Genomic DNA, 25,590 nt, shown 5'->3' on the forward strand with positions numbered 1-25,590 from the left:
GGTGAAGAAGAAACATAACTTAGAAAAGGAAGTCAAGCTCCACGAAGCAAGTGGAGCTCTCTGGAGGAATCAATACACATGCAGAAAAGGGAAATGCAAATGAACACCATGCAGCTACACCTGAACTGGCTGGAGAGACAGAAAGCTGAACAGACTGGCAGCTCTTCCAATTAAAGAGCTGGAGATGTGAAATTAAATGAAAGGACACAGGTTTGAGAAGGCAATGCACCTGCTTTTCACACATTTCTGCAGTGTGACTCCTTGCAACAGCATGTTTAGACACTTTAGAATTTACAAAAGCTCAAGAGGTCACACGAAAAAGTTATGAAAAAGTCCAGTAAAGGTTAGTAAATACAAACTCATCATGTTTAGCTCAGGTAGCCTTTGAAAAGAGGATTAATGAAGACCAGGAGAATGCTCTGGGAGTATCATCCCTACTCCTGTTAACTCTTCATGACCACTTTGGTTTTGCCAGTGCTAGAAACAGAACACCAGGTCTTAATATGCACACAAGTATAATTATTCTTACTAAAGAAAATGCAAATATTGAATTTGATCGACATTTATCAGCTTAAATAAAAGTACTGTCATTTCAGGCCTTGATCAGGCTGCAAAGCCCTGCAGTAACAGTCCTCTAGCAACCCTTGCTTTCAAAGCAGGACAATTCCTCTGTTAATTTTACACAAGAACCAACACTGCTCTCAGTACCTACAAATGTGAACTCAAATCCAGTATATTTGACTATTTGCAGAATGAGTAGGATCACATTTCACCACACTGCCAAACACTTGCCATTATATGATAAATTCCTCTATTTAAGCCAACCTACAACTTTGCCAAACTGCCATTGTTTGGGCTGAAATTTTACAAATTAGTGTTTGCTTCCTTGTTTTGTTTCTTCACTTTTTATTCATTCAAAACAGTGCATTTCAAAAACATAAAGGTTAATAGAAAAAAAAAAGTTTTGTCTGGGTCAAAAAATTCGGGTACACTTTTCCTACTTTCCTTTTCCTTTAAACACCTTCCTTTGAGATGGAGACTTGAAATTAGACAGAGATAGTGGTGTAGCTGTCATTCCTGTGAACTCTACCCAAATTCAGCCAGTATGTTAATTACTTATTCCACAATCCCATTAGTAACTCAGAAATCAATGTTTGGAGTCAGATAATTGAACCCTGTCCTAGAGGACTCAGATTCTACTAGAGATCTCTGTGTCATTTAAACTAAATGCTACAGAGAAGGTCATTAATTTTCCCAGTCCTTGGCATGTGTCTACAAGGAGTGATTTGCAGAAATACTTAGTGCCTGAAGCTGACGTGAAAGGCAGTGAAAGCTGCATTCTAAACAGATTATGAAGACAATGGTTTTGAAAAACTCCGCCTAGTAATCTCAGAACAGGTTCTTCCAAAAATTCCGCAGAAATTTGACTCTTAAAAAAACAACTAAAGAAAAAGGCCCACAAGACTAATTTACTTTATTCTTACTCTGCATTTTATCCTGTGCATGCACTGCAGGCTCCCCTCCTTTGGAATCAAGGTGCTTTACAGCATAAGTATCATGATGCAGGTTGGGCAAGAGGTGTCTCTCCATCACAAGAGTCAGAAACAATGTACAAGCAGCTCAGCATTTCCCCACGGCAGCGACTGTGGCTGTAGGGCAGGTTTTCTCAAAGTATCCAGAGCCTGAAGCAAAACATCAAACGTGCTAGAGAGCATACCAGAACTCTGTATAAATATGTTCCATTGTCAAGATCCATGTATAAGTTTTCAGCCAGAAAACTGGCTTGTGAACTCCCATCTGCAGGATACATACTGCTCTGAGAACTAGCATTGCACTGGGTATTTGCCTTCAATGATCCAGGGCCTGAAAAACAGGATAGCATAGGACTGCCCATGGTGATGACCAAGAGGAACATAATTTGGCTTTGTCAGCCAGTGTTGTGCCATGTCGTTAAATTAACACACAAAATTAAACAGTGTGCACACATGTAACTCCAAACACTCTAACTGCTTTTTTCCCTTTCCTTTCCACATGTCTCAGTTCTCCTCTATCAAGTAACAGTGTTAGCTTGTCAGGGGAAGGACAGATGCCTGCTGTGTTTTCCTTTTCAGCCTCTAGTACACTGAAATCTATAAATGGATGCTATTTTTTTTTAAGACATTAACAAAGCAACACAACTCCTAAAGCCTCCTTTAGTTCTATTCATTCTTCTCTGGTCATCGGTACTTGGAAACAAACATTCTTCCTGTCCACTGCTCTCCTGTGAAAGACCACAGTATCTATAGTTACTGGAGAAGAGTGTTTCAGTTATCTAGGCTCCAAACCTTCCCATGCTTTACTTTTCAGCTTGCCCCAGAGGGCTTGCTCTCTCCAAGGACATCAGAATGAAGATTTCTCTCTTTCCAAAGGTAGCTACTAAAACTCTCTCTCCTCACTGGGAAGCTCATAAACTCTTAAGAGAATAAAATACCATGATCACATCTGAAACTGAAGAGCTGAAGAGTCACTTCTGATCAACTTACAGCTTCCAGACAACTTGCCAGGCTCCCCCAGTACAAGGAAAGAGGTGAGACTGCAACTCTAGCCCTAAGAAATGCCGTCAGAGAGCACAGGTTGAGTTTAAAAAAAAAAAAAGAAGAGCTACCAACTTCCCCAAAATAATATTTTTCTTCATATTTTTAGGCCTTCCTGCCAAAGAAAAGCATATTGGGCAGGTGGGACACACCACCACAAGATGACACTGCGAAACTCTCACCGGAAGGATACAAATAGCATCAGAAACAGCATCTCAGTTTCCTTCAAAATATCCATGATTTTCTAAAAGCCCTAAGAAACAAACACCAGGATAATTCCTGATCCTAAGAATGGAATGGCATGACAGCGCAGGGGGAGGAGGACTATATCAAGAAAGAATCTTTCCTATTCCCTTCTTAAAGCATGACTGCTTACAAGAGGCAATCTCACACAAATACAAGATATTTTTGTCTGATCTTGCTCAGCTGTTTCTCCTTGGACATTTGAATACCAAATTTATTAAAAATAATACTGTATTTTTGGTTAGAGGTAGATTAAGAATTTTTCTTCTCAGAATCCATGAGAAGATACTTCCCTCTTTAGTTCAGTGGAGCAGCACAAACTTGTGGCTAAGAAATTTTGGGTGTAATTCTGAAAGGTACAAACAAACAAGCCGAAGTCCGAGTTCATGCAAAAATCCTCTCAGGGCAGCTGTTTATTTTATGTAATTCTTCCAGCTGTGCAAAGGTGCTCTAAAAAAACAAAGCACACTGCAGAAGAAAGGATAACAGCTCAACAAAACCTGCGGAACGGCAGAGTTCTTCCCTGGGGAGGTGCGGGGGGAGGCAGGAAGTCCAAGCCTGAGAAGCTGCTGTAGCACACAACACAGGGCAGCAAGACCCAGGACCTGAAACCCTGCTGGCAGATGGATATTTCAGATGGTTCATCTCAAGGAATGTGTTAAGAACAGCACGCAAGAATCCACTGAAGCATTCAAGTAGTCAGAGGATCGATATATTTTGCAGGTATGAATATCCTTCATCACAATCTGCTAGTGCTTTATCTAGAAACTACTTGTCAATACACAAACATCCCTGCTTCGTAGTGATCCTATGTCACAGACCACCATCAGACAAAGCACTGCAGAAACATTTTTCTTTTGCAACTGATGAGTAATCTGGGAGTGAAAAATGAAAGCAGAATAGAAATCTGGTACAGAAAAATGGTATGTTTAAAAAAGTAGTAGTGAAAAGAAAGAATTAATCAAAACAAAACCCAAACTGAACTTTTCCTATAAATCAAAGATTTCAAAATACTAAACAGTAAGAGACTTGATTATGAAGAAACCTAAATGTGCAAAAATGAAAAGGTCAGATGAAGGTGTTTGAAGTATTATTAAAATGATGGTCTACCTGCAGAAGGTAGTTTTCAGATGCACTGACTACTCTGGACAATTTTATTTTATGCTCTCTCCATCTTTCCTTAGAGATATAAGTGAAAACCATTGTTGAGGAAAGCTGCAGAAACTTGGAATAAATAGGAAAGAGTAACAAGATGAGAAACAAGTCATTGCTAGACAGAAAAATAGAGAATGCAGAAAGCTGGAAAACCTGAAGCAAAATAACAAACGAACAGTTTAACCTTGTTGAGGACACTGGGACGCAGTGGTGATAACTAGGAACGCACATTGTTCTGGTCCTCTTTTATTGTAAGGAATTTATCATGGGCTCAACTTCTTGTCTGTCTTGGCTTTTTAAATATAAAAGCTCCTGTTTGGTAAATACATTCTCATCTTTAAAGCAGAATTATGGTCTGAAAGTTGACACTAAAAATAGCACTAAGGAGCTTCATATTCACATCTTCTTGATTTCTGTATCAATTTACTCGATTGCAACAGTCAAGTGTATGTTCTTTGGTCCTAAAGACTCAAAGGAGTTAATCCTGAAGAGAAGTTTGACAGGGTGACAGTTTTCAGTTTAAATCCATAAATTATAGTTGAAATCCAATGTGTAACTGTAAACACATTATGTGTAAAGAACGAAGCATTCACAAATATTTAGCAATTCTCTTAAGAAAAGCAAGTATCTGAGCAAAAAACCACCAAAATTAGAATAAGGAAACATAGAAAAAATAAAAAGAATACATATTCCACTAATCCATACTGGCATGCCAGGAAAACTTAAAGACAATTTGGAACAAACTTCACAAATTCTTACAATTAGGAAATACATGAGGAATAACATCATGAATAAGTCTTCAAATTAGCAAGTGACCAAGAAGTATACACTTTGCCAATTTCAGTTCAAATCAAAATACTTCATGATACAAGCATATTTTTAGTACTTTTACAAATAAATGAGTTCTTTGGAATAAGATTCCTCACTCACTAACATTCTCATTTTTTTCCTTGCAGTGTCAGAAACAACCATTTCAAGATGACTTTTCCAAATCTCTAAATTGAAACGGACTTCACATGCAATTTCACATGCAACTTCATATGAAGTTGGACTCTGAAAAAAGGACAAATATCTTTTAAATATGAATCTTGGAAAAGTTGTATTTGGGGTTTTTTTTTCCTTCACTTTAACGACTGTCTGAAGTAACTACTGCACTAACCTGATGACACACTTATTTATTATATTTTCTTATGCCTGTTATTCACTTTCTGGCAGTAATACAACTTCATTTAGCAATAGCTTGGACCCCTCAGTAAGGGAATGTGTACATAGTAGCACTCTAATCTTGCTGCCCAGCTGCTAAGACAGTCACATGAGTCACTTGCTGCCTTTAGAGCAACACACACCACTTGCTGAATTTAGAGACATTCTCTGTTTCTGCACTGGCCATAGACATAAATTGAGTAATACCCTATCCTAACTACATACAAAACTCTCTAGGTATTTGTTTTTAGGTTTTTTATATTTAAATCGGTAACTCAAAGAACATGTTTTTTACTAATGCAGTTAACAACCCAGCTCCATAAAACGATTTATGTACCAGTTTTCAGTGTTACCGCTCTCATACCAGTTGGGCTAACTTCAGCAATCAGTTCAAATGTAGGTAACTTCATCTAATTGTTCAGTGAAAATCCAGCCCTGGAAGGATGAAGAACTCTGTCTGCCAGGACGATTCAGTATACGGCTTTGGAACGAAACACTTTACAACAATTCCTTCCTTATCAGGATTTTAAACTGTGACTGTTTGGAACACCACCTTATTAAACAGTCTATTTAAAAACAATTTACATAAAGACTGGCATAGTTGCTTCCATACAGCTCTTCAGTCTACTAATACATGTAACTCCTTGTGGAAAATATTTTATTTACCAACACAATCTATAGGTGTTGTGTAGGAAGTACTATCTCATACTGTTTGGTGCCGTGCCTTACAGGAAAGCACAGTGAGGAGTCAGTTCTTTGGACTATTGCTGCATCTGCAGTGTAGGCCCAATGATGTTTCATTTTCCTCTGTATCACATAATACTTTCTTTCCCATATTCTCCCTGTGTCTCATTATGGCACTGTTCTTTGCAGATGGTTATATAGGGACGTGATCAGAGCCACAATGTATTGTGCTCTGGCCATATGTGTTTACTGACTACCAGAGTAACAAAAACCCCACAGAGCCACTTCAAGGTACAGGGCTAATGCCACCAAACCTGAGGAGTCCTACATTCTATGAAACACACTTCTACATTCTACAGTCATTCTGCACACATTGCACACTCTACAGTCCAAAAATACACTGGCACAAATTCTAAAAGATGTTCCAGTGGGCCTAAAGAAGAAAGCAGTGTATCAAACCTTAGCTAACTCTGTTAGTTTCAAGTATGGCCAAACTTTCCTTGAAACAGACTTCTTGCCAGTAGGAAATCACGGTAGGCAATGTCCCAACTTGCCAGTCAAGCAGTAGCACATTTTCAAGTTAAATATTCTAATCTGTCAGATAACATTAAATAGAATTCCATGACTAGCCAGAATAGAGTATCACATAGTAACAACTAACTAAACTTTTCACTCCTGTTGTATCATTCTGAATTAGCATTTTAAAAATAAATGGAAATGCTTACTTCTATGCCGTTTCAGGAAACTTTGCACTAAATTCAACTAAACACAAACAAATTCCTTGTATTGGTATTTATTACCTAATAAATTCTAGTCATTGGAGTACAAAGAGCCAGTCAACCTACGGTTAAATTTCAGATTTTCACACATACATGTACTGTTCTTAGAATCAACATCTAAGATTTCTGAAATCTAAAGATAAGACAGAACTATATTTTTCTGTTGCATTTTTTGCACTTTACAGAGTTTTCTGCCAAGTCAGTACTGCTGTTTCCCACGTCTGTGTGACTCTTTACTCAGCAACAGTATACAATTACAAACATTGAAAAGACAACTTCAGAAAACAAAGTGGCAGAGGAACATGGGGCAAGATTAGCAATTGAAACAACTAATCCAGATGAATCTCAGAGTCTCCAATCCATCTGGCATAAATTCTCACACTCCTTTATCTTTTCCCTAATCAGTATAGTATTCTATTCAGGTATTTGGTTATCACAACATAATATTCTCCATCAAAATTAGGAATTACTACCCTCCCACTGAGAAAAAATTTTTGCATATGCAAGTTTTAATCATCAATTTGTCCCCAATAGCCAGAACACCTCAGAGCAGGCCAAAATATGCTGACATTTAAAACAATTATTGGAAAAAAAATTCTGCAATTTGATAATGAAGGCATTATGCATGTTGCTGAGGAAGTTTCACTCCTTAAGAATTCAGTTTCACGGGTGTATTTCCGTGCTATCCTGAAACCTCTCAGACGGGCTCTTGTAAGAGGTAGCTGCTTAGAATAAAAACATTGCCTACAGAGTGATGTATGATGGTTTAGTGGATTAGGATGTTAAAAACATAATCTCTTTTGACACAGCTATTTTTAAGTGTTCTTAAAAAAAAATACAAAATGTTAATTCTGTTTTCCAGTAAACATAACTTTTGATCTGCTGAGTCAGACATGTTATGACTAATAATCACAGCAGGAATACAATACTATTTGTATTTTTTTGGAGGAAAAAGCATGAGCACAATTCTGTGCAAATAAGAAAAAAAAATCACAGAGCAGAATTCAATTAAAGGCAAATACACCAGAGGGAAACTGTAGTTCTAAGAAAACAAAACACTTGTTTTCTTAGGTAATTTCCATATTTCTAGAAAGTCAACTCCAGAACCATGTAACACATACAGGTTTTAGAATATGTACTTTCAACACTGGACTAAAATACTTTGTGCTACTAAGTCAGCACAGTATCACTTTTCTACGTATCACTTTTAATTCTGAACGCAAACCCACAAAACCAACACTCACTAACTTTAGGAAGCACTTTATCATGCACTATCTGAGTGTAGCAGAAGAGCTTTGTGTTTGCATAGCTTCCAGAAATTATCATGGAAGGTTCTGAATACCTATGCATATCTAGGTTATGGATGTATATTGACATAATGTAATTTTTTTCTTTGATTGCGTTATGCTGGTTTTGTTATCGAAAACTACATTCTTCTAAATTTTGTACATTATGTACTATAAGTATATTAATATACCAACATTCTTACTGAGGGATCCAAGCTATTGCTAAATGAATCTCTCATGACACCTAAGTATTATTTACTTCACAAAAAAATATCACCAGATTAGTACAGTAGTTATTTTTCTTTGCTTTCAAGATAGTTTAACATTTTTCAAACACTTTAACTTCACATGTGGTTACAGTAATTGCCCTTTCAAGCTGACAGGCTTGTAAAATCATCCTGAAGTGTCCATTTCTGATACTGCAGGAAAAAATTAAAATGCCAGTAAGTAAAGGAAGCATCTTATTCCAAATATTTAATTTATTTGTAAAAGCCAGAGTAAAGCTGTTCCCTGTTGACACTTTAGAAAGCAACCAATCCTTCACTGCTGGTCTGCTCCCTCCACATTCAGGACACTGTAGTTCCATCATTAAGCAGCATCCCCTGCCGAGAAGCACATGACTCTACTGTTCCATGATGTACCCTCAATGACCACCAGCTTCTGAATGAATCTACAAAAATACTGGTTTTTACTTACTAGAAAAAACCCTGAACAGCTTGCTTCTTACCAACCTGAAAGACCATCCCTTTCAATGAGTGCCACCTGAGACAATCTCAAATGGACATTACAATATTAAGAAAAAAAGTCATGGAGAAATACCACTTGCTCCTCAAGAAGCAACATGGATCTCTCACTCTGAGACAGGTTTATTATGTTGTCATTACAGACCATACAGTTACCACTATACATTTACTAATGACCTACACAGAATTTGATAGATGGAAATGGCGATGTTTGGAAAGCATGAAATAGAGGCTTCGTATCTCAAAGGTCCACAGTGAAAATTGTTAGCATCCAGCTAGATTTTAATAAGCTTTGCAAGAGGAACCTGGGCCATAGATTTTTACTGAGTGTTTGTTCAGTTTAATTTGTTTTCATTTATAGTAAAGCACTGTTGAAGAGAAAAGGAAACTTTCAAATAATCTGGTCAGGATCAGACAGGAAAAACATCTCCCTCTTTCACCTACAAATTCTGTAGTTCAGATCATTCAGTAACTTTGCCAGCCACTGCAACATAAAAAAAAAAAAAAACAAGAAACAAATTTCCTAAACAACTGACAAATGCAAAAAGTAGAGGATAAAAAAAGGATTCATTTTTTTACTCCCATATAACCGGTCTGAAAATACTCAAAGCAAAAAGACAGAACGTACTCTTCGGGCCAGAACTCTGCCATGGACAGGGAGTGAAGTTTAAGTAATTTTGCCTACATCCTCTCTCAGATGTACCCCCCAAACACCAAGTCACATCACAAAATTACAAATTGCTAAATAATAGTTAATTCATAAGTTAATTCACAAAGGCAATACTATCTTTGTCCAGGAGACCTCATAACCTTCCTAAAAAGGCCTCGGTGACAAGTTTGGATATGTTACAGAATTGTAGAATGGCCTGGATTGGAAGGGACCTTAAAGATCATGCAGTTCCAATGCCCCTGCCATGGGCAGGGACACCTTCCACTAGACAAGGTTGCTCAAAACCCCATCCAACCTGGCCTTGAACACTTCCAGGGATGGGGCATCCACAGCTTCTCTGGGCAACCTGTTCTGGTACCTCACCATCCCCACAGTAAAGAATTTCTTCCTAATGTCAAATCCAAACCTACCTTCTCTCAGTTTTACTCCTTGTCTTATCACTACACACCCTTACAAAAAGTCCCTCTCCAGAGAGTTAGCCAAAGTGGTGGCAAATTTTATATATATTTGGGAAGGAAAAACTAACAAATTAGTTAAGCTCTTTCTTCTTCAAACTATGAGTCCTAATATCTCAAAGTAAGAAATGGGATTTAACTAGTACTTTGCAGAACAGTTACACTTGCAACCTGACAGCTAATTTCTGCCTGCCTTTTAGCTTTATTTGTTAAGCTACCTACATGAAACTTCCATTCTAAAACTACCTCCAAATACCAAACTACCTCCTTTAAGATGAAATTCAGATGCTTAGCAGAAGGGATTATTTGACCTTCAACCACAGTTCAACACCTAAAACTATGACAAAAATGGGGGACATTTAGAGCATTTATTAAATCTTTGAGGCTTTGCTCAGAGTTGAAAGACTTTCTATTGCTTGGTTCCTGATCAAAAATGGAACAAGCAGCACAATACTCAAGTACTTATTCAGACAAAACTTTAGGAAATTAAATCTGCTAATGAAGAATTATGGAGTTCATCTCAAGATAACTGAATACATTATCAATTTCAAGGTTGCAACATGACTATGTGACGGGTATCACAAATTCATATGATTTAACTATTTTGAGAGGACTGAGGGGCAGTGATTTAAGTCACCAGAGCACCTTTTTGAGCACACCTGTCTTCTCACTTGAGGATTGAAGAAAGATCCTTTTTATGTTCAGTTGTTTTATTAGTCAAACTACAGGAAAACTGAAAATAATAACACATATTCAACCTCCCCAAACTAAAGTATCTTGCTACTCCAATCCAATGGATGAGCAATCAATGCAGTTAAAAATGGTTTAAATGCACTTTCCTTTCAGTACAAATATTTAAGTATAATGAAGAGAAGAAGTTTGTTTTACATGATGCATAGATAAAAACTGTACTAGAAACTGAAATGTATTTCTCAAGGTGGACTTAACTTACTTGTTCTCAAATATTCTGAAGTGGCCAAGTTTTCAAGGGTGAAATAATATACTACAGGGGGGACCTCTAAAACCATTTTTTCCTCAAGAAACTTATTTCACAGTTTAATATTTCTGAAGTATAATCTAGATTTCTGTTTGCCTTCTACAGCAATTGATACTAGGAGTGTGTTTGAGTATTTCTTATGAGAAACAGTGATAGTACGTATTTGACTAATGCTGCAAGACCTGACACCTTTTCCTCATAGATTAGTTTAACATTCATCCAGTTAGGGATTATTCCCATTACCCAAACACCATTATGATTAAGTTTTCTGTGTTACTCTGCACTCAGTTTTTCTACTTGTATCATCACCAGCTCAAGTTAATTTCACAGTATTCCTTGGCACAATTTTTGTAGTACAAAAATTACCAATAGCTAAACTTAAAGGGGCACAAACTGATTCTGAGAGAACAAAAGAGTTTTAAATAAGTTAAAGAAGTGCTGGGTTCAGAAAAGAGTGTATCCAAAAGAAAAGGATACACTCAGGCAGCTAAGACAAAAAACCCTTTAAAATTATAACTGGGAAAACATTACATTTTACAAGTAATGAGAAATTAAACAAGTTTGATATAAATATTTCACATATATTTTTTAAAGCAATTTCAACACATACTAAAACCAGCCTGAATAATTAGGATAATTAACATATTAGGATCTTGGTTAACTTTTTAAGTAAAAAATAATGTAACTTTGTTGTTTAGGAATAGAACTGATTTCATTGTACTGGTATGCTTATAACTGTACTTAAACACCATTTAAAATAGCATGTAGCAACACCATCCTTTGACAGAAGCAATAATATTTTTATTACTTTTTCTGAAAATGATTAAAATATAGCCATAAGCGATATGTTTGTGCTGGGGCATAATTAGGAGTGGTTTAGTCTAAGCATAATCCTAGTGTTCAAAAGAATAAAAGAAAACTTCAAATCACAGATGAAAAAAACCTTAAAGATTTAAGTAACTGGCATTTATGTCTGAGCTCTTCTCTAAGCTAGGTGGTTCAATGTTTCATAGTGTCCTAGATGAAACAAATTATCCAAGTACTGACCACACTAACTCCCAGTGGACAAAACAAGTTTGAACAATATTGTGTTTAACTTTTAAACAGAACACAAAAGTCTGACACTATTTCATGTTTGTTTTATTTTAGCTTAATACACATCTTAAAGTACTTGTGAGGAGAAGAGCACCAGAAACTGATAGCAGGTAGCTAACACCATAAATTTACACCTTTGTAGTCTACTGTCTTATGAAAACATAAGAACAGCGGCAGGCAATTTCTACTTTTATATATTTATATGGTATCTATACTTTCATGTGATAAATGCAATATTACTAAGCCTTGCATGTAGGCAGCTGCAGTAAATGCAAAATAGTATAGATGAAAATTCCACACGTGACAGTAAGAGTTTGAAGAAACTTAACATTTACAAACTTGTAAATGTTTTATTACTAACTATACTGGCTTGATTGAAATTTAATAGCAAGCTGCCAGAATCTCTCTTTTTGCCTTTCCTCTAAAAAGATCTCTTTGAAAAGATATTCCTATACCACAGTTGATTCAAAAGACATGATATTGTCAGATGTCTCCTTAAAATGTGTGCATGTTTGTACCTATTCCATATGTAAATGTAACATTCATGATAAATACATACACCACACAGTAAAGTTTTATTAGAAGTGACAAGCACTTGAGACAGTAAAATCTGATTTGCATACACAAGATCTTTCTGCTGTTCAAACACGTAGTATAGTGAGATCTCATTAATTCAGAATCAGATTATTTGCAGTGTTTTTTAGAAAACTCATGCACTAACAAATCTGATACGCCATAGGACACAAATACATACTCAATACATGAAGAGGGAAGGTAAGTTTTCTGACATCCTCCTTCCTTTTTGATTATTTGGCAATTCACAGTAAATGTGCATAAGGCAAAATCAGCCATCGACATCTTATTTCATAAGAAATACTTCACACTTTGCAGACTGCCAAATCTGATGTGACTCACAAGCATAAGAAAAGCTTTTAAGGTTAGAGATACACAGTGTCAGGCTACTGGTAAATTACCTGTACAATACATAAGTAAATCTACGTGCAAACTGTATGGCTAAATTGTATCAAATAAAGTATTATTACAGCAATATGGAAGAGATTATTATTAGTTATCCTAACTTTAGTGAAAAAACAACTTTGATAAATAATTCCCTTTAAACACTTTCTAATCTGATTTCTAGGGATATTCTCCTTGAGAGAGGAATTTAGCACATTAAGTGCAAAAGAAGATTATAGCAATTCAGTTTACTGTAATAGACACTTCTTGCATTTTTCCAAGTTTCTTTACATAGTTATTTCTTAATTGCATCTGATGGCAATTCTTAGGTTTTACTTTCCTGATTCCCACTTGACTTTCTCAAATCTGATTTGAGCTATTTTACTTCAGAGTTTTGAGTTACTGTTGTATGCATTATGGCCACACTTGTCTACATTCATTTTTTCTATCTCACTTTTTGGTTTTATACTAGCTCAGACCTGTGGGGTTTTTTTTCTCTCTTTCCTTTCCTCTAAACAAATACACATTGGGCTACATTTTATTTTCTTTGTGCCTCCCTGTAAGTCTATAAAAAACCACTAGGGCTGGTCATGAATAAAATAGCCCATCACTCTGGCCATGTATTTTAATGTATTTGACAGGGTATCTTGATACTCTGGACAGAAAATGAACCAGGAAGGGGACAGAAGAAGGCTACAGAGAAGGCTATAACAGAAACTGATTTATTCCTTCAACAGGAGAATAACTATATATCCTTTCCCACTCTTCACTGTCAAGTATGTACTTATACAGTCATCTCAAACCCCTGACATATATGGTGGTTAATTTTAACACCATGATCCTAGAGTAAGCATTTACCAGACATGAAGGGTCCATTTAAATATCAAAAATTTTAATACATCCTACAAGAAGGCCCCATCCTTTAAAACTGTTAGCAGACAACTACTCTTAAAAGCATGCTATATCTTCCCAAAACACTCCCTCTAGTTCTACTAATTTTTGCTATTTGTCCTAAGATGAGACAGTAACAGGTGAACACTGACACAGTTATAGATAGAAAACACTTTAACAAGACAATCTAAATAAAAGTACAACTGAACCTGCAGTAATGATGACCAGTTCTGCTTAATATTAGGTTTTCTGAACTTGCATACAATTAGGATCTTTTGCATTTGATATTTGGTGGACAACTGTTCATTTAAAATGCATTAGTAACTGCAAGCTATGCAATTTCAGATAAATGGTCACTATATTCCTTGAAAAAAAAAAGCATCTGTGTAAGTGATTATATTGAGAGTTAATCAATGTTTTACATTCAAGTTACGAGATCCCACAATTTAAAAATCAATACAAATTTAATTCAATTCTAGACGTGTTTTTTTTGATTAGAGGAAAAATACACAATTGTCTATTATCAAAATGCTCAGATAAATGCAAAAAAAATCCCCTACGCTTCAGATATTTAAACATTTTATATTTGATCAATACAAATGTTACTTTGTTCTAATATTTGAATTATTTTTGAATAGTTTTTTAAGGCTACCTAAACATGTGGTAATTGGTTAAAGATGCTTAGCAGTTCAGTGGATAAATACTGCACATTTCTTTCAAAAGCTCTGCAAGCTAAATCCTTACTAGTAACAGATATTTGGAGAATAACTCCCTGAAAGCAAGTTCTCTGTCACTTCAGTGGTGGTCACTGCTAGCTCCTTTTAACTCTGTGCTGATTTGAGAATGGTCTAAGTACTTGAACAGATTTCTTGTTTTCCAGAATATTTCCCCTTGGTAGACATATACATTTGTTCAAGAACCCTACCAAAAAGTATTTGTTCACAAAAACTAGTTTTAACAACATAAGAGGTTATAGATAGAAAATTTTAAAAATTTATGGTTTACACTCTGAAGTGAAAACATCTATTTTAAGAAAATAACCTTGAACAGTTACAAACAGTGGTTTATTTAGAACATGAGCAGTACCCTCTTTAACCCATTAATTTTAAAACATATGCAATACCCTGAAAGGAGGAGACTTTAGGGCACCATTTTGACTAACCAGCTGCAGAGATGGACAACCATTAGAAGTGGCTGCACTTTGTATGCAGTGTCTTTTGGAATTACACAAACTTTTCAAGGGTTTATTAATTTAAATCTCAAAAGTCCTACACTGAAAACTCATTTTTCAGGATAATTACTAAATTAAAAGTACACACCAAGAGACACATTTGAGCTAAGCATTCCAGGAAAGCTGAATGTGTGTCACTTTAGATTCCTGTATTTGCTTGTACTGCTGTAGAATACTGTAGTTATTAATTTTTAAACATTATTGAATAGGATTGGTAAGTCTCTAAGAAGGATTTTAATACATTTACACCTCTCCAGTTTACCTAGAAAAAGCAGGATAACTTTACCAACACCAGCCCATAGTATTTGTTTCCTCAGGTGTTTTAATTTTAGAAAATCTTGAAAAAAATCAAACTGTGTCATGTATGGAATCAGACCAACAAATAATACAGAAGATCATCTTAACTCTTACAACTAAGGAAGCTTTGAAAGTTACTTATATTTTTATTTAAAAACCACCTCACCGCTGTAAGAATAATTCTATTTTCTACAAGAGAATAAGTTTGTAAAAAAATAATCCTAAACAACATTTTTTCTGCTATTATTATCACCATCTGGATTATACCTTAAAATTAAATCCAGTTTAGAAGAGTATCAAATTCTGAGAGAACACCCTTTCCTCCTTCTCCACCCTAAGTCCTGAATTTTGTACTATGGTTGGATACTCCAAATTTACTTTGTAATACATAGCTGTAAATCAAGAAAGATACTCCACAACACTGCTTCTTTCACATTGTTATTACCAGTGCCTATACCTAATTTCAGCAATAAAATATTAATGATTAAAAAGCTCTTAATTAGGTAAAAATGTAGTAACATGTTAAACACTTCACACTGATGGTCACAGACACAGCATTTGAAGAGTTCTCAGTACCATTAACCAGTTCATTTAAGTTAGTTCTGCACATCTACTACTATTTGTCTATCTACCCTGGTACATTAGAACTACCAACATATGGTGAACTGCTATTAATTTACCAAATTTCTATGCATTCCAGGGTAACGTTACTTCAGTCAATAAAAATAATAGATCAGTTTAAGAAATATTCAGAAAGGAACTTTTAAAGTCTGAATTCTTACTAACTATAAAAGAGATCTCTAAACCATAAAAGTCAATTTTGGAAAAATGTTCAATATCATTCCTTTATACAAACTGATTAATCTTTTTCCTTAATGACCCTTTTTTCTAGCCTAAGAGTCACTGAAAAACCTTGAGATTTCTTCCCAAATCTTTTAACCACAAGGCTATCCTAGGCAACAAGTTTCTTTGGTCACACTTGCAGAAAGGGTACAGATCATTTGCAAGCACATGCTATTCAACACAGAGGGCTATCACAACTCATACTCAACTTCCACAAATTCACAGAAAACACATGCTGAAATAGTCTCCCTCCAAGCTCTGTACCCCATCTTCCCTCTCAAGAACCACATACCTGTATTCAGTTTTCAATCTAGAACTGAATACAAGGACTACAAAAACAAAGCAAGTGTAAAGGAAACATTGCAACTCCTCATAAAGATATCAAATTGCCATGTTAAGAGGCGATGCTAATTTTTGAAAACAGGATATTCAAAAATAAAATTAAAATACATAGGAGATAATAGGGACAAGCAGAGCATTTTGCATCATTACAGTTAAACATTCACAAGTTAAAAATTAAGAAAAAAACCAGTATCAGCCAGAACCCACGCTAAAAGCATACATGCATACACACATGCACACATATACATGAAACCAGACTGAAGTTAGGATGACTTTTCTTTCTCTAAACAAAGCCAGAGGTAATTCTTCCAAGTGATGTTATAACTACACTGCTAAGGTGTACTTGTAAAGAGCCCCTACTCTGGCCAATTAAAACCTACAGTTATTTTTCACTATTTTCAAAACCTCTGGGGATGATTTAGGAGATTTAGGTATAGAACAAACTTTTGAACAAACTCAGGTGTTCCCAACAAAACTGAATGTATTCAAAAAAAAAATAACACACTTCACAACTTTTACAAAATGTGTGTGAAATTGCCCTACACACAGAGAATTCATCTCCTCCCAGAGAATTTACAGCTAGCAGAACAGCACTAGATCTTAATACTACACAGCCTGAGACTATTTCATTTCTGCAACATACATTCCAAAAAACATTCTCCAAAACACAGCATTTTAATTAACACACCAAGAAAACTCCCATGAAGACCTGCTACACACAAAAGAATTGCTTTGATCCCAACGATTCTGCACGTTTCCCCCTGTTATCCTTCCTTAATTTATCAGACTAGGGCCGATTTGATATCTTTCCATTAAAAAAAAAAACCAAAGAACCACCCCTCTGCTAGAGGCAGAGGTGCTGCAGAGGTGATGATAACCCTAGGAAAAGAGAAGCTGTCTCTTTAAAATGCCCTGCTATGTCCCTGATCCCACGTGGAACCAACATCAGCAGCACTTTCGCATTAACTTCAATGTGAGGCGAGATGAGGCATCATTATTTTGTATAAATAACACGAGGAGACTGCAGAATACATTCTTTGTAGGAGACAAACAGGTGAACCAAACGTGCCAGGGAAATCAGCAACCACCCGCAGATGAGGTGCCCTGCCCCTGAGCCCTTTCTGCTCTCCCTATGGAGCATTAGCTCAACCCCACAGCACTCTGAAGAATCCAGTGTAAATAGAGGAGTGAGCCACCAAGAAAACTTGAAATTCAAAAGCAACGAAAATGCACTTTATAAACCGGAAAGGTTTACTCTTTGCCTCACACATCCTAATTAGATCAGGAAAGTGACACTACAAAGGCATTACATTCCGGTCCGAAAAAAAAAAAAAAAAAAAAGGGGGAAAGAAAAAGAGGAAAAGAAAGGAGCCCCCATCTCCCCAAATCCCCCAAACACACACCAAAAAAGCATTAAAAAAGGAAGTTATAAAGCACCACATACAGCATTTATCTTATCTAGGATCACTCCGCATTACCCCCAAGTTATACACTTTCTGCACCATCATCTCCCCCTACCTCTCTGTCCTGAAAGGGATTTTCACGTTTTCTCATTGTCGGTGGCGAGTTATAAGAGGCTTTTGCCTTTCTAAAGAATTCATCAACAAAAAAAAAATAATAAATATTAACTCCTTGCTCCCTGAAACCTTAAAACGGTATCGGGAAGACACGGGTTTTATTCTGTTACCTTGAGGAAGAAAAGGGGGAGCAGCCCCGATTTTTAGGTATTTTTTGGCATTTTTTTCTGATTTTTATTTTGTTATATGCCTCAGTTCTCCCTCCATTTTGGTTGTTTATGATACTGACAACAAGCTGTCCCTGCTCTCTCTCTCTCTCTCCGGATCTCTCCTGCTTTCAGTTAGCAAACCCCCCTCCCCAATGCAACACGACTCAGCACTTACTTGGGTTTACACTTTTCTCTAAACACACACCGATGGGGAAGGGAAAAGCTCCTGGGCTACTCGGAGGGGGAGAGCAGGCAAATTCGTTTCTTTATTACGAAAAAAAAAACTTTTGTCCAAAAAACGACTGGAAAGGGGGGTCGAGTGCCCCAAAGTCACTCCGGATTCCCCCAAAGACGCAGCCGCCAGGTCCGGGGGACACCCCACGGGTAGCCGGGTCCACGGGGGAAATTTCTGTGCGAAATTTGTCCGGTTTGAGGCGGTGAGCGAATTTATATTAATTTTTTCCCTCATTTTTCGGCACCGCGGTCTCTAATGTCTTCCGCTCCCTCTCTCGCCGCTCTCGCCGCTGTCACTGCATTCACAGCACAGGCTCCGGAGAGGCGAGGAGGGGAGGGGGCGGCCGCGCCGCTCCTGCCCCTGCCCCTGCCCCGCGGCCCCGGGCCCGGCCCGCCGCGGGGGTCGGCGGCGGGCACCCCGCGCCCTCCTGCCGTCCCCCGGGCAGCCCCGCCGCCTCGCCCGCTCCTCAGAGCTTCAACAGAGCGCCGCGGGGAGGGAGGGGAGGAGTGGAGGAAACTCCTGAGAGAGGTTTTTCTGAAAATCATCTCTTTCTCCCTCCGAGGGAGGGGAAGGGGGGTGGGGGGGGGGGGGGGGGCACCGCTCGCCTCGCCTCCCCTCCCCTGCTTTTCCCCTCGGGGGGGTTCCGACGCGGGGCGGCGGGAGGCTGCGGGAGATGGGGGGAGAGGGATGGAAGGGAGGGATGGTTAACACAAACTTTTCCTCACTGCTCGCTGCTCCTCTCTCCTCTCCCCCCTCCTTCTCCTCCTCCCCCTTCATAATTTAAATAACCCTGATATTTCCCTGCTAAACCCCGGCGCCTGCCCCCCAAACCCGCAGCAGACTCACCGCGGGAGCCTCAGCATCCCCTCTGCGCCCCGTTTCCACCCTTTACAGTGTTCTCCGATTTTTCTGTAATTTTTTCCCCATATTTCGGGCTGGACGCGGCGGGCCTGGAAATTGTTTGCTTTCCCGTCTTTCCAGCAGCCATTGTAGTGTATGCGCTGCGGTGCAGCCCAGCCTGCCGCACACGCCGCGCCCACACCGCCCGCCGCCCACACGCACCGCGGGTTGGACGCCTCCCCCAGTCAGTCAGGGCCGCGGCCGCGCCCCGCCGCCGGCGCCTGCGGACCGCGCCGCCCGCCCCGTTGGTGGAAGGAGGCGCCGCTCACGGCCGGGGCGGGCGCGGCGCCGCCGCCATTGGCGGCCCGGCCGTGCCACTCAGCGCCTCCGGGGCGTGGGCGGCGGCGGCGCGGGGCCGGGGGGAGCCGCGGGGCCGGGAGCGGGGTAGGCTGCGCCCGTACTTAAGCGCGCTGCCCGAGCCGCTGACGTCTTTCGAATTGGAGCCGGGCTGCCCCCCTCCCGCCCCGGGCTCCCGCGGACACGGCCGGGGACGGAGGTGAGTGCCGCCGGCGGCGACCCGCGCTGTGCCCGCCCGCCGCTTCCCCTTCCCGGCCGGCGAAGGGAAGTCTCGCTCGACCTTCGCCGCCCGCGGGCCGGGGCAGCCCCGCTCGGGCCCGGCGGCGGCGGCGCGGCCCGGGCACCCCTCCCTGGCGGCAGGTGGTGCCGAGAGGAGGCGGCGGGGGCGGCCGCGGGGAACGACCCGGGGCGGGGGAAGGGGCCGCTGGGCGCCTCCGGCCGCTCCGCCGCTCCTCCGCCGCTCCGCCGCCGGGAGAAAGCAGCAGCCGGGCGGGGGGCGCTGGCCTCGCCTCCGCACCTGGACGGCCCCCGGCCCTCCCTGGGAAGCTGCGTCGGGCAAGGCGGCAGCTCCGCGGTGCTGAGCGCCCGGGCCCGCCGGCTGCCTCCTCCCGCCTCCCCCGCCGTAACAGCGATAAAAGCCGTAGGATTTTTAGTACGGCCTTGGCTCCAGGGGTCAAAGTTTTAATAAGCTGGTCTGTATTGCAGCATAATTAGCGAATTTATATCCAAATGTGTGCATTTAGAGCAGACCAAACGCTTTTCAATGGGAGGGAGCCTGTAGAAAAGTGCCCTGATGGTTTATGAACTGAAAAAGCCCTAGGGTTAAAGAGTGCTAGCAACAGCCCTAGTTCTCTGTGGTACAGTTTACAACTGTTAATGTGTTAAAGCATAATTAAGAACTGTGGAATAGACAAGCCTTTGGTTGTGGTTGGGCTCTGACCTGTAGTCCGAAAGCAGGAAGGGAAGCCCGTACATGTGCAAAACCTGGGAGGAGGGGGGAAGCTCGCTTCCTGTCCAACTGCTCATTCAGTCACACAGCAGCATTTCGGTGTGACCTGCCTGCCCTTCCAGCTGATAATGTTTCAAGTCCTGAAGGTACTGCAGGGAGGGGGAGAGAGGACGCAGGAGCTATCAGACCTTTTGGGTAGTACTAAGAACGTTTAAGCATTTGCCTGCTCTAACCTACTCGTCTTTATTAGAACCTGAACTGCCTGTTCGTTAAGTAGGTGTTTAATGGATTGTGTGCATTGTTCCTTAGACCAGGCATGGTTGCAGCCTCTGGTAGTGAAATCAAGATGAAAGTGTCAAGTGCAGTTTGTTTAAGGAACACTGATTGTGATGGCATATCCTATGACTCACAAGTATTCTTTCAGAGAGAACTCTGAAGTCAAACTACCACTGAACACCTTAAGGCATGTCTGCTTAGGTGGTAATATCAATGAAATGCGGAGTTATAACACAGACACAAGCAAACATCTAAAAGTCTTGTATCTGTTGTGGTGACTTAGGTGAGGCATTGTAGTATGCTGCTTTTGCTTCTAAGTTTTCCCCTCTCTCTTCCTTTTTGAAGTCTGGGATGATGCTCATGTACCTGCTTGTGTTTCCATTTGAGTTGGAAGTGCCTGGTCAAAAATGCGCTTCCACCCACCAAAAAAGAGAATATTTGCCTACCTTCTGAAATTACCTTAAGCACTGGGTAGTTCTCAAAGGAAAGTGAAAGCATTTCCTGATGCCATTCATTAAAAGGCCTATTTGCAGAAGATGATCATATGGAAAGCAAAGAGTACTCCAAGCACCAGGAAAGTATATATGCACAGCTTGTAAAACCTAGGGCTTGTTTGCTGGGAATAGCTTACCCAATGAAGAAACCCTATCTAAAACATGGTTTTCTATGAGCTTCACAGAGCAGTATTTGATTTTTTAATCTAGTATCAAGCAAAATGGGCTTTTTACCGCAGACTTGCAGTTATCATTCCCTAATGTGAATAGAAACAGGTCTTAGTTAAAATTAGCATCAACGTTTTTTGGGAAAATAAACAACAAGATCAAGCTCAGTGTCCTTCATCAGCAGTACTTTAATTTGTGCTCTCTGTCCTGTGTGTCTGATTGCATTGATTCAAGCAGTCCATCTGGTCAATATTAATTTATTTTTGGTTAGATTTAGTATTTGTTTGGAACAAATACCTGCATCACCATATGTGTGCTGGAGGGAACGTATAGGAAGCTGTAAAGGAAAAGAGGGTCTGCTGTTCGTCTTGATGTCATCATCTTGGATCAGTGTAGATTCTTGGCACTGAACTCTGTGTCTCTCAAGCTTACAGTTCCTAGAGCCAGTGTCAAACTACTAAATGGTAAAAAATGTGATTCAAGCTGTTATACACAGTGTAAGTGGGTCTGGTCCCACCTTGCGGTGAAACCAGTTCTTTTTCTATTAAATACTTGATACAACAACACAGGAGATAGTTGGGCACTTCTTGTACCTGAGAAAGCTCAGTGAAGATACAGATGTGATCCAGCTAAGGAATAGGAACAAATCTGGAAAAGTTTACTTGTGCATTCCTCCCACATGCTATTAATTGAAGTTTCTACAGTGTGTTGGCTGTGAGCAGCTTCTATGGAGCTGTTTCTCCTACACATGGTCACTTCCTCCATGATACACAGGCTCGTATGAGAGCTGCTGCAGTGGCTCCACTCTCAGCAGGAATTCATCAGGGAGTAAGCAGTCTTGGTGATGGGCTACATTTGCCAGTGTTGTCTTGCTGTTACTGCTTTTGAAATAACACTTTGCAAAAGAAATTTGGGTTTTATTTGGCTTTTTTAAAGATAACCAAACTGTGTGTTACTTTTTTACATCCTGAAGTTCAGACTTAATCCTGAGTTACTGTTAAAAGTAGATACTTAACCTGTTTATTTTCCCTTTCTAGCCAAGGTACGAGTGTCTGTCTAGAATGTCCAGGCATGCAAAAAAGCTTAGAGATCACGATATAAATCCATGTCTAGTGGTAAGATGATCAAATTGATATTTGTCTGTACATTTCAGTGCTAAATAATGCACTTTATAGACAACTGTTTTGTGGATAACATACTTTGCATGATAGCACTTTGCATTAAAAGTTTCTTAAGACACTGAAGATGCGAAGGGCTGAAAATCATCCATTATAATAAGCATGAAATAACAAGTAATTTCCCATAAATAGGATTAATGCAAATGATAGCAATCTCTTAAATTTTCTGTCCCTAAAACCAGAGCCTGAAATCCTGGTTAGACAAGCTTGGTTATTTTTTAAAAGTCTTTTGTGAGTTATACCAAGCATCACAGTAAACAATTATTCTGTGGACTCTGTATTTACTGTCTAAAGACAGTAAGTATTCTGTTATTTCCAAATGAAATCACTGTTTGGAAGTACTGACTATCCTTTGTAATAGGTGTTCCTTTGCTCTCTTTGATAGTATTCTTTAATCTGAAGAGCTGACTCCTATCTTCATAGATATTCTGGGACTTTTTAAAATATTTAAACACTGAGTACAGTAACTTCCCTCAGCTCTGAAGTATATTTTCCCCTATTAAAGGAAACAGATGCCACTACAAAATGTATGGATGACAACAACTATAAGAAGGATATGTGTACTGATTATTTTTTGAAGTACAAAAACTGCAGAAAATTCTGGGTAAGCACAGTAAACTTTCTGAATTTTATTCCCTTCTTTGCTTTGTGTACATTACTTCTGACATGCTGCTTTCTGAACCCTTCAAACTTGGTTAATGCTGACTGCTGCTGTTTTTATGGTAACTTACCAGCCCAGGTAGTCTCAGTATGTGTTGCTGGAAGACTTAAGGACATGCACATCAAAGTACTTCACTTGATTGTTCTGAGTTTACTCACTTGGATTGTGAGTCAGTGTTCTTGCAGTACCTGATGTTTTCCTCTGATTTTGAGTCGCATATTTCTAGTAATAAGTTCTCTTTTAAACAGATGCAGAGAAAAAGTTCTGAGGCAAGGTAGGGAGGGCTATCTGGTTTCCTACTGGCTTGGATCATGTTTGCTTTAACCTAATATAAATCTTAGGAAGAATTCAGTCTTATTTGGTGATAGAGAAGTATCATGAGGAACTATGTGCAGTTAAAGTGTTTTCTGCTGTTTTCTTTCCTTATACCATCATAGTAAAGAGATTGTAGCATAGCCTTTAAATACTTGTGCGAATTACAAAAAAAAAAAGCTGTTTACAGACAATTGTGCACTAGTCTGACATAGTGTAATGGGAATACTGATTGCACTGTATTCTGAAGCAGCAGGGTAAACTATCAGGTATCTTGAACTAAGAAGTAGTATGTGTAGTTATCAGCTAATCAGATTTAGAGTACCTGGGTCTTGATATATCAAGCATTTTTCTGCTAAAGAATCTTGATCATTCAGAGCTCAGGAGCAGAGATTCTGTGAAATCTGTTCTCATGGTCACTTTGTTCTATTTTCAGCATGGAATTATGATGCAAAGGAAGAGAAGTGGTGTAAAACCAGAGATGCCTTCAGCAGAAGAAAGAAAAAAAATTTTGGAAACAATGGGGAAGCCCTACTGACTAGAAACCTGAGTTGATTGACTGTTTTCACTGTACTTGTGAAGACTTAGCAGCAGCAAGTTACCGTTCTATGAACTGGATTTTACAGTTGCCGTATCTTGGATTAAAATAAGATGTTAAATTTTGAAATGTGTGAGCCTTCTAGGATAGAACTCTTCCTGGGTTTATTCATACTTCCTGTCATTGGGAACTTGGCCTCTTTATTGGAAGATGTGGGCATCAATGCAACTTGTGTAGAAAGTTTTGGAAGTAGAAAATACCTTGCTGTGAAATGCTAAGTATAAAATAAATGGGACTTGCAGAAAGATGGGGTTGGTGAGGATTGCAGTGTGGTTCTAAGACTGGAGCAGGTTTAGAAACTGTTTTTTGCATTCAGCTGTTCTGCTCAATAGTATGGATTTACCATGTGTAATTTTATTGCTGTTTTCACGTGTTGTATTCTGTGTTCCCAGATTAAATAAGACTCTTCATGAACTAAAATCCTTAATCCAACAAACTTGTCATTAGGTCTGCCACTGCACTCATCAGTGACAGCAGAAGCTTGCAGTAAATCAGATCTGCAAGCTTTGCTAGTTAGAAGGTTAGAGAGGCTGGTGAAGATAAAACAGAACTCCTCAGGTCTGAGCTGAATAGTAATTTCTGTGGATAGTAAGTGGATACTTTGGTGGCGGGCAGATGGGGGGGACTTGCAGACATGTAAACAGATCCTCTGAGTGACATGGCAGGTTTAACTATAGTACATCTATCTAACACTCTGGACAGCTGAAACCCTGGGTTGGAAATGCTTACTCATACAATACTACAAAGCTCAGTTTAAACAGGTAATCTAATCTTAAATAAGGTTGATTCCTTAGCTAAATTGAACAACTAGTAAGTTTAAACAGGTTGCTGTCTAGTGGAAACTGGTTTTTACCTTTTACCTTCTGGTGTCCTGCCTTAAAAGCTTGCATCCTGTGATAAAACAGAAAAACTGCCATGAGCTCAGGTTCCATGTGAAATCCTTTAGTACTTACTGGGATCAACTTGGCAGAACTCTGGCTGACCTCATGAAGGATGGTGTAAAAGTGTTGTCTCTCTATTTAGACTGTTTTGGAAAGACTTCACGGCTTTCTGTTTCTCCTGTCTGGCTTGTCTTGTTTCTTTCCACTGTAGGCCTATTTCTATGCTTGCTGTGATTTTTATGCTGTTTCCGCCTTCTCCCTTGTTGTTTGATCTGACTAATTCCACAAAATCTGCTTTTGCTTCTCCTTTCTGTTCTCCATCTACATCTGAGAAATGAAATGGATTGATCCTACCCTTTCTGTTGGAATGAATGTGTAACTCTATGCCTTTTGAGTATGCAATTCTCCAAGCAAAGCTGTGCAGCCTCCAAGCATGTCACAAGTTTTCTTGTCAGTTCCTGGCAAGGAAAC

General features: G+C 39.3%; 2 protein-coding genes across 3 annotated transcripts in view; one reads left to right on the plus strand and one right to left on the minus strand.

The window, feature by feature from the left end:
• PLAG1 (PLAG1 zinc finger) overlaps positions 1–19,448 on the minus strand; it is a 51,943-nt gene extending 32,495 nt beyond the window's left edge. For both annotated transcript variants that reach the window (XM_039549080.1, XM_039549078.1), the window contains exon 1: positions 19,252–19,448. The gene's annotated coding sequence lies outside the window, so the exon portion shown is untranslated. The remainder of the gene's footprint in view (positions 1–19,251) is intronic.
• Positions 19,449–19,629: 181 nt separating this feature from the next.
• On the plus strand, positions 19,630–24,674 carry CHCHD7 (coiled-coil-helix-coiled-coil-helix domain containing 7). The gene is made up of 4 exons (XM_039550157.1): positions 19,630–19,801; positions 22,527–22,604; positions 23,173–23,271; positions 24,077–24,674. The coding sequence occupies exons 2-4, from the start codon at positions 22,551–22,553 to the stop codon at positions 24,176–24,178; spliced, it is 255 nt and encodes an 84-aa protein (XP_039406091.1). The 5' UTR covers positions 19,630–19,801; positions 22,527–22,550; the 3' UTR covers positions 24,179–24,674.
• Positions 24,675–25,590: the final 916 nt, after the last annotated feature.

The sequence above is a fragment of the Corvus cornix genome, chromosome 2, assembly GCF_000738735.6.
Source record: "Corvus cornix cornix isolate S_Up_H32 chromosome 2, ASM73873v5, whole genome shotgun sequence".
Classification (NCBI taxonomy): domain Eukaryota; kingdom Metazoa; phylum Chordata; class Aves; order Passeriformes; family Corvidae; genus Corvus; species Corvus cornix.